At 36.6% G+C, this 14,333-nt stretch overlaps 1 protein-coding gene across 1 annotated transcript in view; it reads right to left on the bottom strand.

The window, feature by feature from the left end:
• The window catches only part of ADGRV1 (adhesion G protein-coupled receptor V1), a 521,379-nt gene that overhangs the window by 425,210 nt on the left and 81,836 nt on the right, over positions 1-14,333 (bottom strand). The window contains exons 22-24 of the mRNA XM_058528960.1: positions 8,421-8,597; positions 4,618-4,798; positions 3,437-3,639 (exon numbers count right to left, since the gene is read on the bottom strand). Of these exons, the coding sequence (XP_058384943.1) occupies positions 3,437-3,639; positions 4,618-4,798; positions 8,421-8,597 (561 nt within the window). The remainder of the gene's footprint in view (positions 1-3,436; positions 3,640-4,617; positions 4,799-8,420; positions 8,598-14,333) is intronic.

The following is a 14,333-nucleotide window of genomic DNA, read 5'->3' as shown; positions in this document are numbered from 1 at the left end:
AAAAAGTAGGCAAGGCAAATGAGAACTATGAATAAGCAATGTTCACAAATTCCTAAAGAATTACTTCAGTGAGATGCACAGAATTCTCTTGACCAAGTATATTTAAAACTATTCAAATTATATTATTGAGTAATTTAAATACTCAGTGCATAATTATAATGGTATTTTCATTCTGAGCATTTCTCCAAGCAACAAAAAATATCAGTCCATTGGGCATTAATCTTTCCTTGATTATACTCGCAAGTGCAATTCATAATACAGATCTCCCATCATAAAAGTTCACATAACTAAAAGAAAAACAAAAATTTAAAGTCTAAGGCTCTCTTTTCTCCCATTATCTCTTACATAAGCATTTTACCCTCAAGTCAAGAGAATAAAATTTAAAGTTGCTTAAATTTTTCTAGCATTAGCTTGTGTGGACAACTATATTTCATCTTGTGGAGCTATTAATAATCTTCAAGCTAAATTGAGGAACTCAAGTACCAATTCACTTAATCACTCACTTATTAACTTTTTCAACATTTATCAAACACACAGCATGTGCATGACACCATTTTAGATGTTTGGGATTCAAAAACAGCCAAGACAAATCTCTAGCTCCATCGAGAACATTCCAGAAGGAGTATCAAGCATGTAATGAGATAATTTGAATAGAATAACAACTGCTATAAAAGGCACATAGTTAACTCAAGAAGGAAGTAATTAACTTCGCCTAGAATATAGTCATCAATGAGGTAATTCTACAAGTCTTAACAACAGAAATAACACTTAACTGTCTTAGGAAACCACCTTACTTGACCTGAGCAATATCTTACACAATTGGCCCCTCCTTCCAGAAACATGTTCTTCTCTAGTATTTCATGATATCATTTTTTTGTTTTTCCTACCTTTCTAGCTCATCCTTTTTAGTGTTCTTTACTAATTTCCATATTCTCCTTACGACCTCTAAACTGTTGTTCATCAGACACTCTCCAGACTCTCTCTCTAGACAAGGCTATCATAGTCTAGGCTTTTAATATCATTTATATGCTCCCAACTCCCAGCTTTCTTTCTCTAACCTCTGATATCTAGACTTAAATCTTAATACCTATTTCAAAGTTTTCTTATAATTTCTGTCGAAATTGTTAATGCATGATCTTCCCTTAAAATCTATGCCTTATCCAACCCTCTCCACAGCACTAAATTGTAGAGCAGCAAGTTGCTTATGCCAGGAACTGGGGAGTCACTTTTGACACCCTCTTCTGCTTTATCCTTCACACTAAACAATCCTCAAATCCTGCCATTTTAACTCTTAAATATTTCTTGAGCCCACCTACTTCTTTTCAACTACACTGTCACCTGCCTAGTCCAAGATCCTATCACCTCTTGCCTTGCTCCACAAAATGAATTCTTTACTGCATCCAGTGTCTACATCTTCCAATGCATTCTCCACAGTTCAGCCTAATGATCTTTTATAAATACATAACACCTTTCAATTACTTTTCCTTGTTTTTAAAATAAAAGCCACAACATGTAGCATGATCTCTAAAGCCTAGAATGACCCAGTCCCTGCATACCTTATCTTTTATCACCACACCTAGCTCTCCACATTCCAGAAACACTGGTCTTCTTTCTGCTCCTCTGACAGCCTGTGCTTTTTCCTACATTATGGCCATTTAACCATTTTACTCATGCCATGTTACCAGTCTCAAGTAATTCTTCCCCCCTTCAACTAGTTTTCCAGTTTTCTCCTCCTTAAACTTCAGAGCTCAGCATAGCTATCACTTCCCCAAGAAAGCCCTCCTTGACTACACAGACTATGTCAATATCCACCTCTCTCCCCATAAAATGGGATTCAGTTATTAATTAGTTGTTTAATATTGCTCTTAAGAGCTGGAAATAAACACCTGGATGGTGGGGATCACCTGTACCTTGGTATATGAGAACAAGGTTAAGAACAGTGACATCTGATATTCAGTTGTCTCCTCTTCTACACATGATCCTCCTGGCACCTCTCCTCCCTCCCCCTAACATACTCATCCACACATACTTACATACACAGCCTAAGAAATCTTACTTTGGTCCTAACAGACCAGAGACAGCTGAAGCATCATAGAGAAGTGGTGAAAGCAAAAGTTATCGGGTTTTCAGGGCCAAGCAAAGATAATGGTTCAAAGTGGTAACAAGTGACAAATTGAACATTTAAGTACCCCTGAAAATCCTCAGAATGTCTCCAAGGGTATTAGTTTTCTGACAGTCATGAAGGATGGGAACATACATTTTTTGTTTTGCTTTGGTTATTCAAGAAAATGATAATCTAACTGGAGACTGGAGATGTTCAGACTACCTAGAAACTAAAGACCATCACTATAAGGACTGAAGTATTTCTTTAAGAGAATGCAGAGAAGACAATACCAAGCCAAGCTGAAATGTCTTGTGGAATATGTTATATACAAAACTAGATAAAGACACAATAAATGTCAGAGGAAGAGACATACAACCTGCCCAAGAAAAAGAGTTTGAGAAAGAAGAAATCTGAGAAAACTTTGCTAACTGGACTACAGCCAAAATTAGTTGAATTCAATTAGTCAAGGTTTCTGGGGTTTGGGAGGAAAAGTGTGTACAAATTACTGAACACTGCACCTTTGTGCAGGTATTATTGGGAAGAAGGGGAAAAACAGGAAAACTAGTAGTAAATTTAAAGATTCTTTGGGAAAATAGAAATGATGAAGGATATAAAATACTTCCTGAGAAATATAGCCAAGAAGAAATTATGAGATTCACTTAATATGAGTATTGGCAATAATAAGAATAGTTAGTGGTTCTTGAGTGTTATTATATATGTGCCATGTACAGTACATGACAATTAAAACGCTGCCATTAATCCTCAGAATGATCCTGCCCAGCAGATAGTACCTCTCTCCTACAGATAAGGAAACTGAGGTTAGGAAGGATTGAGTCTCCCAAGGCCACACATTTAGAAGACCAGTTTACACTCGGTTCTGTCCAGTTCCAAATCCCAGGCTATTTTTTCCCAGTACCACACTGCTTCTCACTGAGAGAAAAAAAAATTAAAATTGAAAAGACATGGACCTATAACTTCTTTACAATTTTGGCTTTGTTGATGGAGGCAGATAAGAGGATTTAAAATGTGTAAGAAACATAAATTTAAATATATCTGATCAAAACCTGTAACATTAAAATAAATAATGTAAGTGAAGTCTACGACAAATATAAAGTACAAGAGAAGCCAGTATGATAGCTATTTAAGTGTCAGGCTTCAATGGACTGAAGTATTATAATTTACATAAATTTAAAAGACTGGAAAGCCATCAGTGCTTATTTTCCTCATTTAATATGTCCCAGATACCATGCCAAGTCCCTTCCACCCTTCAAGAGAAGGATTATGTCTGTTTTATAAGTGCAAATACCACTTCAAAAGGATTAAGTGATTTACCTGGTAGTCCTCAGGACTGAAGGCTGTCAATGACACTGTTCTAAATTCCGCCATCACCCTCCCCAGGAGGCCTTGTGCACGGACGACCAATAACCTAACTTCTCCGTCTTCCTCCTGCACAGTAACATGTGGACTACTGCTCGCCGGCAGGCTCATTGAGTCCTCAGGATGGGGCGGCAGCCCTGTGGAGAACTGCAGCAAGCCTGGCAGATACAGAGAGAGGCAGGGCATTCTTGCCCCCATTATCTGTGGAAGAATTTCTTATTCATTTGAAACAATCTTGCACAGTTATTTTAATCACCAGGATAAAATTCTGAGAGCTTTCATTTAGAAAAGGCTCTAGTGAAGATTTGATTAACATGTTTTTGACACAAAATATGTTAATAAGTTTTCAGAATACTAAAAATTAAAATGATAATTTTCCCTGTCTCTACCCAAAGAAAGCTTTTTTTTTTGACAAAAGATCAATAAAAAGAATAGTGATGTAGTTTAAAATATATACTATCAAACATTTACTCATATTCAACTCTCTAGAATTCATTCTTGAACTTATAGCAGAAGGTGATTAACGGCACCATAAAGGATTTGCAACATATTTTTTAAAAATTTAACTATGAAAATCAGAGTTGAAGAACCTCCCACGTTCCTTACACAGACCTCTTAATAGATATTCTTGCTTTATTCCTAAAAAAAGAACTATTACTTTTCAATGCAGAAAACAGTTTCAATTTATTAGGACAGACATCTATTATAGTTCCCCAATTAAGAAAATTATCACCTTTCAGCATAAGATAAAAAGAAATGAATATAAACAGACAGTGATAACTCCACTTCTTGAAGCTTAATAAAATATAAATTACAAAGGACTTCAATTAGTTAGGTATTAACATATCATAATAGGATAATTTTTAAAATAAAAAAAAAATTGATAGCCATGAGTAGAAATACTTTTTTCATTTTAAATAATACTGTGTATACTTTTCAAAATATATTATTAAACTTCAGAAATTCATCTTTATATTTTCTTTCATAAACAATATCCCTCAAAACGGCAGCTTAAAAGTTAGAAGGTCCAAAGGAGTTCTACTTTAAACATTTGCAAAAAGTCCCTTAAGAAGTTCTTAACAAGACCAAGCACAGCCAGAGAAGAGAGGACTCATCTTGTAAAAGGGCTTGGTTACCGTATGGATGATCACTAGCTTTGACGGTGATATCTGTCGTTTCCTTTTCAGGATCTACGCTCGCACCACTGGTGGGAGTTGAACCTAGCTTCCCATCTCCAGGAATTGCAGAAACCAATGTCACCCGGAAATACTCATTAAGTTCAGGAATATCATCATCAAGAACGTATATATTCAGGACCTATACATATAAAAATCCAGAGGCATTAAGCATTGAGGTATATAGAAATTATTTGCTACTAACCAAAAGAAAATAAAATAGCCAATTAAATTATATTTAATTGAAGTTACTGTTTAACATGACTGATTTCTACAGAAACTTAAATATTGAAACAGAAGAGAGATCTGAGAAAATTCTTTAAACGATAATGGGCGCTGAGCAGTAACATTTTCTATTTAAAATATATTATTTGTGTATTAATATCATACCATCTATGATATATAGATATTATCAATACAATATCATATATTCTTTGTACCAAAGTCAGTGGCATTACCAACCCCAGCATAAAGAGTTCTTAATTAAGGAACTGCATGTTATCTGACAGGATGTGGTAGGATGGTAAGAAAGGGCAAAATATACATGTCTAGTTCCTGCCTAAGGAAAGCCTGATGTACTCAGTAGCAGCATTTTAGAAAACAGATTCACAGTGGGTCTTGGAAGTCTGGCATAAGCAATTTGTCCAAAAAAGTTCTGAAAGGAAGCAGCAATAACTCAGCCATGCTCTACAAAATTTTAGCCAAAATTTGAAGTGAAAAAACAATTCCTCCATCCTTTATTAATTGAAAAAGCATGTTTTGACATCTACAATGTGCCAGGGTTAGAAACGGCCCCAGTCCCTAAGAGGCTCACAGTCTATTGTAGGAGAGAGACTTGTAGAAAAACTTTTAAAATGCAATGTAAAATGTACAAAGTAAACTGAGAAACAGCAAACTCTCCCTGGTAAATGTGTTCAACAGGCACATTTGAAGCGAGTTTTAATGAATTAGTTGCAGTGGTAAATAACGATGGGGAAGGACATTCCAAGTAAAAGAAACAACATTGCCAAATGCGCAGGGGCATGAAAGAATATGGCACAGAGGGAACTGCAATTAGACCATTAAGGCTGGAGTGGGAGATAAAGCTGGATGCATAATCAGAAGTCACATCATAGGTACTTTTTATGTCATCATAAAAAAATAATGAACATCATTTCATAGAGAGTGGAGCAAAATTGAAGAATCATAAGCAGGAGACCGACAAAATGAGAATTCCATTCCAGAATAAGTACCATGGCAGAATGTAAATGCAGTGGACAGAGCAAGAAAGGATGCAAAGGGTTGAATTAGGAGGTGACTGACCAGAACTAATGAGATTCTGAACTAATGCAGTGACAATGGAGATGAAGAAAAATAGATGGATTTGAGATCTGCTCTAGAGATAGAAGACCCAGGCCTTGATGACTCAGAGTAGGGAGTGAGGGATAGGAAGGAATGAACGATGACTTTCTGGTTTCTCTCAGAAAGGAGGGTGACAGTAGTCTGAAAACAAACTCTAACTCCAATGCAATCTCCAAAACACTAGCCATTGGGCCTAACAGCATTTGGAGAACTTTTTTTTTTAATGTAGTTGTTCTAGAGATTTTGATTCAATAGTCTGAGGTAGACTCTAAATTTGCTTTTAATGTTCATTTTAATCAAATTTTTAATTAAGAAAGTAATACATGGCACGACCAATGTGCTCAGAGAAGTGTCAAAATGACCCCTAGTACCCAAAACATGTCATTGTTCTTGAACTAAAGAGAAAAAGAAGTAGTCTAAAGATTTAAAATGTCTTGCCCCTCGAAAGGAAGCTGACGAATGTTGCTATGAAAAGTAACATGAAAACATCAAGATTACATTAAAAATGAAGCAGTAAATATTTTTAAAATGTTGAAGCATACCAAAGGAATCATTCATTTTAGTGAAATGAAGAGTTGGAAACTGAAGACCTATCAAGACATAAATGTATTTTACGTAGTGACTCAGTAAACCAAACAATATTTACCTTTACTATATGTTATACACTCCATTATCTTCTATTCTGTTTTCTAAATTAGTTATAACTCACTGAATTGATTTCATAACTAATGGACCATTTAAAAAAATTTAAAAAACACATTTCCAGTGTACTTTCCTGTACTGCAGAGAAACTCTCTCTCACACACACTCTCACACACACACACACACACAAACACACACACACACACACACACACACACACACACACACACACACACACAATTTCCAGACTCCCTTGCAGCTAGGTTTCTAACTGTGATTTAAGTATATTCGGTTAGATGCATCCCCGGATATCTGGAAGGCAGTAGCAGAGGAGGTCACCTTACTGCTGTTTGTGCTAGAAAGCACAGTCATGGAGCATTAGCTAACATCTCAGTATCCAGTCACTGGCTTTGTAAGGCTGAGAGGCTGGTGTAGATCTAGCAGGCATAGTGTTATAAACCAACCCAACTATTTGATGTTATTATTTTTTTGCTTTAAAGGTCAATTACTTTTTAAAGAAATTTAAAAAATGATAGAAGAAAATATTTTAAATCAATCTTGACAGGAGCATATATACTTTCCTGACCAAAATTTGATTAACTCTTATCTCTTCCAAAATGTATATAAATCCACTTTACGAAACAATGGTTCCCAGTTATATTTTTATTTCACAGTCAGTAAATTTTCTAAGGAAAAATTTCGGAGATCAATTCTGTTTTCCAAGTAGGAATATTAAAAAATTACCACTTATTATCATCATTACTTGATAAACAAAAGAGCACTGTAAACCCAAAAAAGAAGTAAAAAAGACAGCATCCAAATAAAATATAGTCCTTTAAAGTGAATAATTTTAGCCTTATGAAAACTCACTAGTTGTCCTAATTTTCCTCATTTTACCAAAGACCACCAAACATTTATCATGGATCTGTCTGCAGACTGCTACTGGGGAGCTTTTCTTATAAAGTATTTAATTTGTTTCCTTCTTCCCCAAAATTATAGAGATTTGATCACTCTTCTTTAGTTTTACCTCTTTAAATCTTAAGAATATTTTAAATCTCCTCTCAAGTTTATCTTTTTTATCCAATTAACTCCTAAATCCCTTAGAAATTTCCTCAAAGATTATATTTGCAAGCCTTAAGTTATTTTACTATTTATTCCTGATGACCTGTAAGCTGTTTACATTTTTAATGAAAAATTATACTGATATGAATATTCCAACATGACAGACTAAAAGAATGTAACAAAATTCTGATAGAGGAGGAAGTCTCATCCCAAATTCACTTACAAGAGGTGTCATTTATTTCTGGAGCATCTATTCAGAAATGAGACTATGTTTCATGGAAAGTTTTTGATAAAACTGGAGATCATTTGTACTTTTCAAAACAAAGAAAAATTACCTCATTTTTCCAAATTTAAAAATAAAGTGAGATTATAGTTACAAGAATTTCTCATTGGCTGACTGGAAAAGTACCATTAAGAATTCTGCAGTTTCCCATTGTATCGGTGATAACAAAAAACCCACAATGATAAACCTTCAAGCTATACCATTTTTATTATATTGGGATTAAAGAGCAGACGAAACTATAAAACACATCATTCAAAATCCTTCGTTTTTCTTTGCATAAATAAGTACAAAAATATCTTATACCATGACATATAGCTAATCTCTGAAATATTTTAAATTTCTTAAATACCAAGAAGCTGTAAATAAACTGCAGAACAAACAGATCAGGAAAAGCTTTCCAGGATGCTTTCAAAGAAACAAAGAAGGCAGGGTTTACCTCTGATCTCTGCCAAGGAAGGAATGTGATAGTGCCGCTGGCATTAGCAAAATCATCAACAAGGTAATTAATGCCGTCAGATTCGATCTGCGAGATGGTGTAAAAAACGTGCACATAATCCAGAGCTCCTCTAGTTCGCTCCACCACACAAGAAATGGTGGATCCCTCCTCTGCAATCTGAAATTGAACATAAATTATTTATAAGTATATACCGATTTGAATCAGTGATAAAATTACAATGCTTTCATAAAATCCTTTTATCATAAACTTAATTCTGTAACTTTCTTCCCTCTAAGGAGGCCTCTACCTTCCTCCAGATATATTTCTGACTGCTAAGAAATATTTACAACCATTTGTTTTTCTCTCATTCCTTTACAGGGATAAATAAAACAAAAAGAATTATAATCAGTTAACTGCACATGTAATTCATGCATTGATACCTCCTGTGTGCCAGCCACTGAGCTAGACGTTATGGTTAGAGAAGATTAAAAAAACATAAAAGCACAGCCCTTTCTCTGAATAAGTCTAAAGAGGAAGACAAACTCAAAATTTGATGCTCAAAATTTGCACAACCAAATTGGGGCAGAAGTTGGGGTTAAAGGGTGGAACATAACGTCAGGGAGACCATTCTAGGCATGAAGATAAGCAGCAATAGACTGGATTTGGTCAAATCATTTTGAAAGTGGTTTTAGGTGCCAAGTGGGGAGAGCCTTGAGAAATGCCTGGTGGAGAGACAACAGTCAGGTCAACTTGAAGCTAATGCTTAAAAATTACAGGGAGCAAGACGATGGAATATCTTTTAGAATAAGGTCTTCATACTCTTCAATTCTCAGTCTCTCAATTCAATTTTATTTTTATGTTAGCAAACACATATATAATTCATAGGAAAAAAGAACTAAAACTGAATGAATAGAGCACAAAATACAAATCTTAATCTATATAATGTCACTGTTTTTCACATCAAGCATAACTACCGCTGATCAGCATTACATAGAGCCATTTTGGTGCCAACATTAGGACTGGAGAGATTCGAAATTTGTCTCCAAACAGGCAATAGTCAAAACAGTGATCAATGAGCGTGGAAGCACCAGGAGATGTTCCAGTAAACCCTGTTTCACCGAGCATCAGCACTCATACTCCAAAGTGCAGCAGCAACCCTTGCGTCTCACGGGAAACAAGATCAAGCACCCCTGGGGCCATACTGTAACTCCTTTATTTGCCTGCTGGTCCACGGGCACAAGAAGCCAAAATGACCAACGGGTGGTTCAGTGGAGCCCTCGGTGTGTCTCCTGGTGGACAGCCCAGACCCAGCCAGAACCAGAACTTCTAATCCAGTGGAGCCTAAAGCATGGGAGTGGGAAGCACAAATTCTGGCAGTGGGTCACGGGGAGTGATGGAGAGAGGGCCTGTCTTACTTCTACCTCTTGCTTCCTGAGCCCATGTGGGCTATAGTTATTGGGGACACAGAGCCAGATATCAGCCATTGCATACACATACTGGATCCTGGAGGACAACACCCCAACCCTAACGATGCTGTCCCTGAGCAGACACCTTGGCTGAGGCTTTAACAGGCCATTCCATTGTTGTACTAGGCCAGCTGCTTCAGGTGATGTGGTATATGTTAAGGCCGGGGAATCCTATGACTGTGTGCCATTGTTACACCTCCTTCACATGAAATGAGTCCCTTTGAGGTTATGTGATACAGGTCCCCAGCAAATACAGAAGGCGTTCTTCCAGCCTTCAGATGATGGTCTGGCAGACGTACTATGAAAATAAACTCATTAATTAAAATAAGTATTAATTCCAATAATAATGAGTTGCTGCCCCCTCTGGAGTAATAGGGCCTTATTGGGATCAACCTACCACTCAACAGCTCATTGGAGAGTGCTTAGCTCTGGTCTCTGTTGCTTGCTGTTTGGACATTCAGTAGCAACAGCTGCTAGATCAGTCTTGGTAAGAGGGAGCTCAGTTGTCAGGACCACGCATAGCCTTGGTCCCTGCCGTCACTCTGTTCATGGCACTGTGGTGGAGGACAGTCTGGCTGACATCCATTGGATGCCTCATCCCAACTTCCTGGTTGTTGACAGCCTTTTGAGAAATGCCTCCTCATACTCAGTGCCCAATCCCAGTGGTCTATTCACAGGACTTCTCCAAACTTCCTTGTTTCTAATCTTGATTCCTCCAAGTCCCTGACCAATCGCTACATCATCGGCACTTCTCAGAGATACATGTATCTACATACTTCAGGCCATTTCTCCCTCCACATAAGATGAATGGCTCAGTGGACTGTTCGTAGCTCTGCCCTGGTCCTTCAGAGCCACTCCTGATGGAGCAGTCAAGTGACAGCAACCCACTTTCAGCAAGCACTAACTTATCAGACCAAGTCAGGCTTGATATGAAGAGGCTTGATTTTTTTCCTCCTCTAGGTTTTAGTTAGTCATAGGTTTTGGGGTAAAGGTCAAAGAGTTTAGTTTTAAATATGCCCAGTTTAATATGTCTATTAAATATCCAAGAGATGTGTCAAGTAGGCAGCAGGGGAAATGAGTCTGAAATTTTGGAGAGAGGCCAGGACTGACCTTATAAATTTGGGAGGCATCAATATATAAATGGTTTTTAAGGTCATATACAAATGGTATATAACATATAATTATATAAATGGTATTTAAAGACTGGATGAGACAACAAGGGAAGTAATACAGATGGAGAGAACAATCAATTCCGCTGTAACATTGGTTTTGAAATCACGAAACTGTTCCAACGCAACTGACACATCAGGGAGCACGTTGAACATAACGTGGATTTTACATTTCCTTATTGTGATTACATCCACAAGAAACATGATGAACACAGAAAACTGTACCCACCCGAAACAAGCCACTTGGGAATACACAAACACACACATACACCTCAAACATCTACCAGCTACCTCAGTTCGACACATGTGTTACCACCCACACTTACCTGCATCTAATGTGACAACTTTCCCTCTGATTTCAGATAACCCTTCTTCCATCACTTCACAATAACACACTAGCTGCAATTCCTCTGATGCCCATTTCCACAAGCAAACTTAAGGTTTTTTTCAAGGTATACGTCATATTTATTGTAGTATTTAAGTACTAAAACTTTATTGCATAAAACTGTTTTTATATTAGGTCCCTATCTTTCTTTTTACATTTCAGTATAAAAAGAACACTGCTCAACTAAATCTTTGAGCAGTTTCCTCCTAACCCATCTTTCCCATAAGTTCTATGTTTTTCACTATGCAATATGGCATAATGTGGTGATTTTTAGGAACCCATCTATCACATTATGGCAGAACTGACTGTTCTAAAGGTGGGGCGCTCCAACTCTAAGATTCAGGAGAGAAGAGGAAGCAGCACAGAGACCCAGGTGCTCAATACCGCATCTAATTTAATTTCCACCTAGGCATCTACATCAGCATTTTCATCATAGCCGAATGGTACACAAACAAATGTGTGGTGGAAAGAATACAGCTTTGAGTCCATCTCAGTGATCTCTTCTTAAAATGAAGATCATAAGTTCTAACGGATTTTGGTGGAGATTAAACAAGCATCTTACATGGTACCTAGTAATATACTAAGTGCCAAAAAAATTTATATTTCTCTCCCTTAAAATACAGACACACAAATATAATAACAAAAAGTGCTACGTAAAAACACTCCCTCATTTTATCAAGAAATATATGCTTACATATTGAAAAAAGCAAACTAATTCCCAAGTATTTCGATTCCTATCACAATGGGAACAGATTTGCTCCATTTTAACACCCCAAATTTTAATCAGAATGAGTATTTTGAATGAGTTAAATTAATAAACCATTAATCCCAACAAGTGAATATTCAACCTTTCCCTTTTGAGCAAAAGGCATGGATTAAATAGATCAAAAGATGCACTCAGGAATCTGGGCTATTTCCTTACAACTTTTCACCAAGTCAATAAGCATTACCATGCAGCATCCAGGACTAAGAAAGGCGCTTTCTGCTTGCAGGAATCACATGGGGAAAAGGTACGTAACCACAATTTCAATTAGTAAAGCCTTCATCAAAATCTATCACCTACTAACTGTTTTCAGTTTTAAAAAGAAGAAAAAAAAAAAGACTACCCATAGCCAACACAACTGTGTGCAGATATGTGCTGCACATAAAAATTTCGCAGAAAATTTAATGGATTAATAATTTATACAATAAAGTAAACTGTCAAGTTCTAACTAGGGAATAATCTTCAAATATCAAGGGTCCATAAAAAAATCACCTAGGATGCTTGGTAAAAATCCACCTTTCATATTTATGAATTTGCAGAGAAATGACATTAATGCCTGAGATTTACTTTAATACTTCAGCCAAAAAGGATGAAACAGGATTGGTAAAAGGCTGATAAACGTTGAAGCTAGGTAATAGGTCACTGGGGTCCATTATTCTATTTTCTCTATTTTTGTGTATGTATGAAATTCCCCATTTAAAAAGATTTTTTAAATTCCGCTTTTGACCTTCCCTCTCATCCCCCTGCCAGAGATGCTGGTTCAGATTCTGATGCTGAATCAGGAATGGTGTCCAGAAATACGCATTAGATACTTCTGACCAAGGTTGTCCATGCACAACACTTTGGGAAATACCGGACCAGAGGATGGAATTATTAATACCAGAAGATGATTAAGACAGAGAGAATAAATGGTTATAAGATTTTGTCTATTAAAATATTCATCTAATTGACCTTGGAATCATAAGTCAAGCAGGCCAGTATAGGGGCACAACATCAAGTAATAATCATCAGAACCATCATCACTCAGTTTTTCACAAAAAACAATAGTGCCTACGACTGTTTTCTCTTTTGAGTGGGGAATTTGTCAAATCTTCAGATCAGCAGAAGAGTAATTATAGAGGTTAACAATGAGAAGAGTTTTTGAAATATATTTTCCTAGAAAAGAGAATGCACTATGCTGAGCCATGAATTGGCTTTCTCTATTGAAACAGAGGATTAAAGCTAAACAAATACACATCCAATTAATTTTTTACTGTGCTTCATGCTTGGGTGATGATCTGTGATATCAGATTATATCAATATCACTTATATCTAAAGGAATCTATCCACATAACATATGGTAGGCACTTAAAAACAAACAGTCCAAGTTCAAAAAATATTCTCATTTTTACAAAGATCCTCTCAAAACATCTCTAAATTTATTCTTAAGCTGTGAGTTTATAAATATAAAACATAATCCAAGTATTAGTTATAAAAGTAAAATAATGAGACTAGCAAGTTCTATGAATCACTATGAAAAGCAATCTCATTACTTTACAATTATGTGGTATACAACATTGCAGGATATACAAAAACAGTGCTTAAAATAAGGCAGAAAGAAAATAACATAACAAGTACACAGAATAGGGGCCGGCCCGGTGGTGTAGTGGTTAAGTTAGCATGCGCCGCTTCAGCAGCCTGGGGGCATGGACCTACTCACCACTCATCAAGCCATGCTGTGGCAGCATCTCACATTTCCAAAAATGGAGCAAGATGGGCATGGATGTTAGCTCAGAGCCAATCTTCCTCAGCAAAAAGAAGAAGATTGGCAACGGATGTTAGCTCATGGCCAATCTCTCTCACACACACAAAAAAAGTACACAGAATAACAAAATACAAGAAGGCAATATGAGAATGTAGTCAATGGGCTACAGACCCAACAAAAATCAGTCATCTGTTAATACAGATCCCACTTGGAATCCAAAGAACTCCATGGCATGCCCCATCAGGGCTCTGCACTGCACACAGGGTTAGTCATTCTTTCAATTATAATTTATTGAGTACCTGCTAGTTGCCAGGACATGGTGCACCGGGTTAGGAGAGAACAAACAAAATAATTATCATCTCTTTCAATATGCCAAGTAGTAGACT

The sequence above is a fragment of the Diceros bicornis genome, chromosome 1 (genome assembly GCF_020826845.1).
Source record: "Diceros bicornis minor isolate mBicDic1 chromosome 1, mDicBic1.mat.cur, whole genome shotgun sequence".
NCBI lineage: Eukaryota > Metazoa > Chordata > Mammalia > Perissodactyla > Rhinocerotidae > Diceros > Diceros bicornis.
The sequence above is the reverse complement of the archived record's forward strand: the minus strand, read 5'-3'. Positions and strand labels throughout refer to the sequence as shown.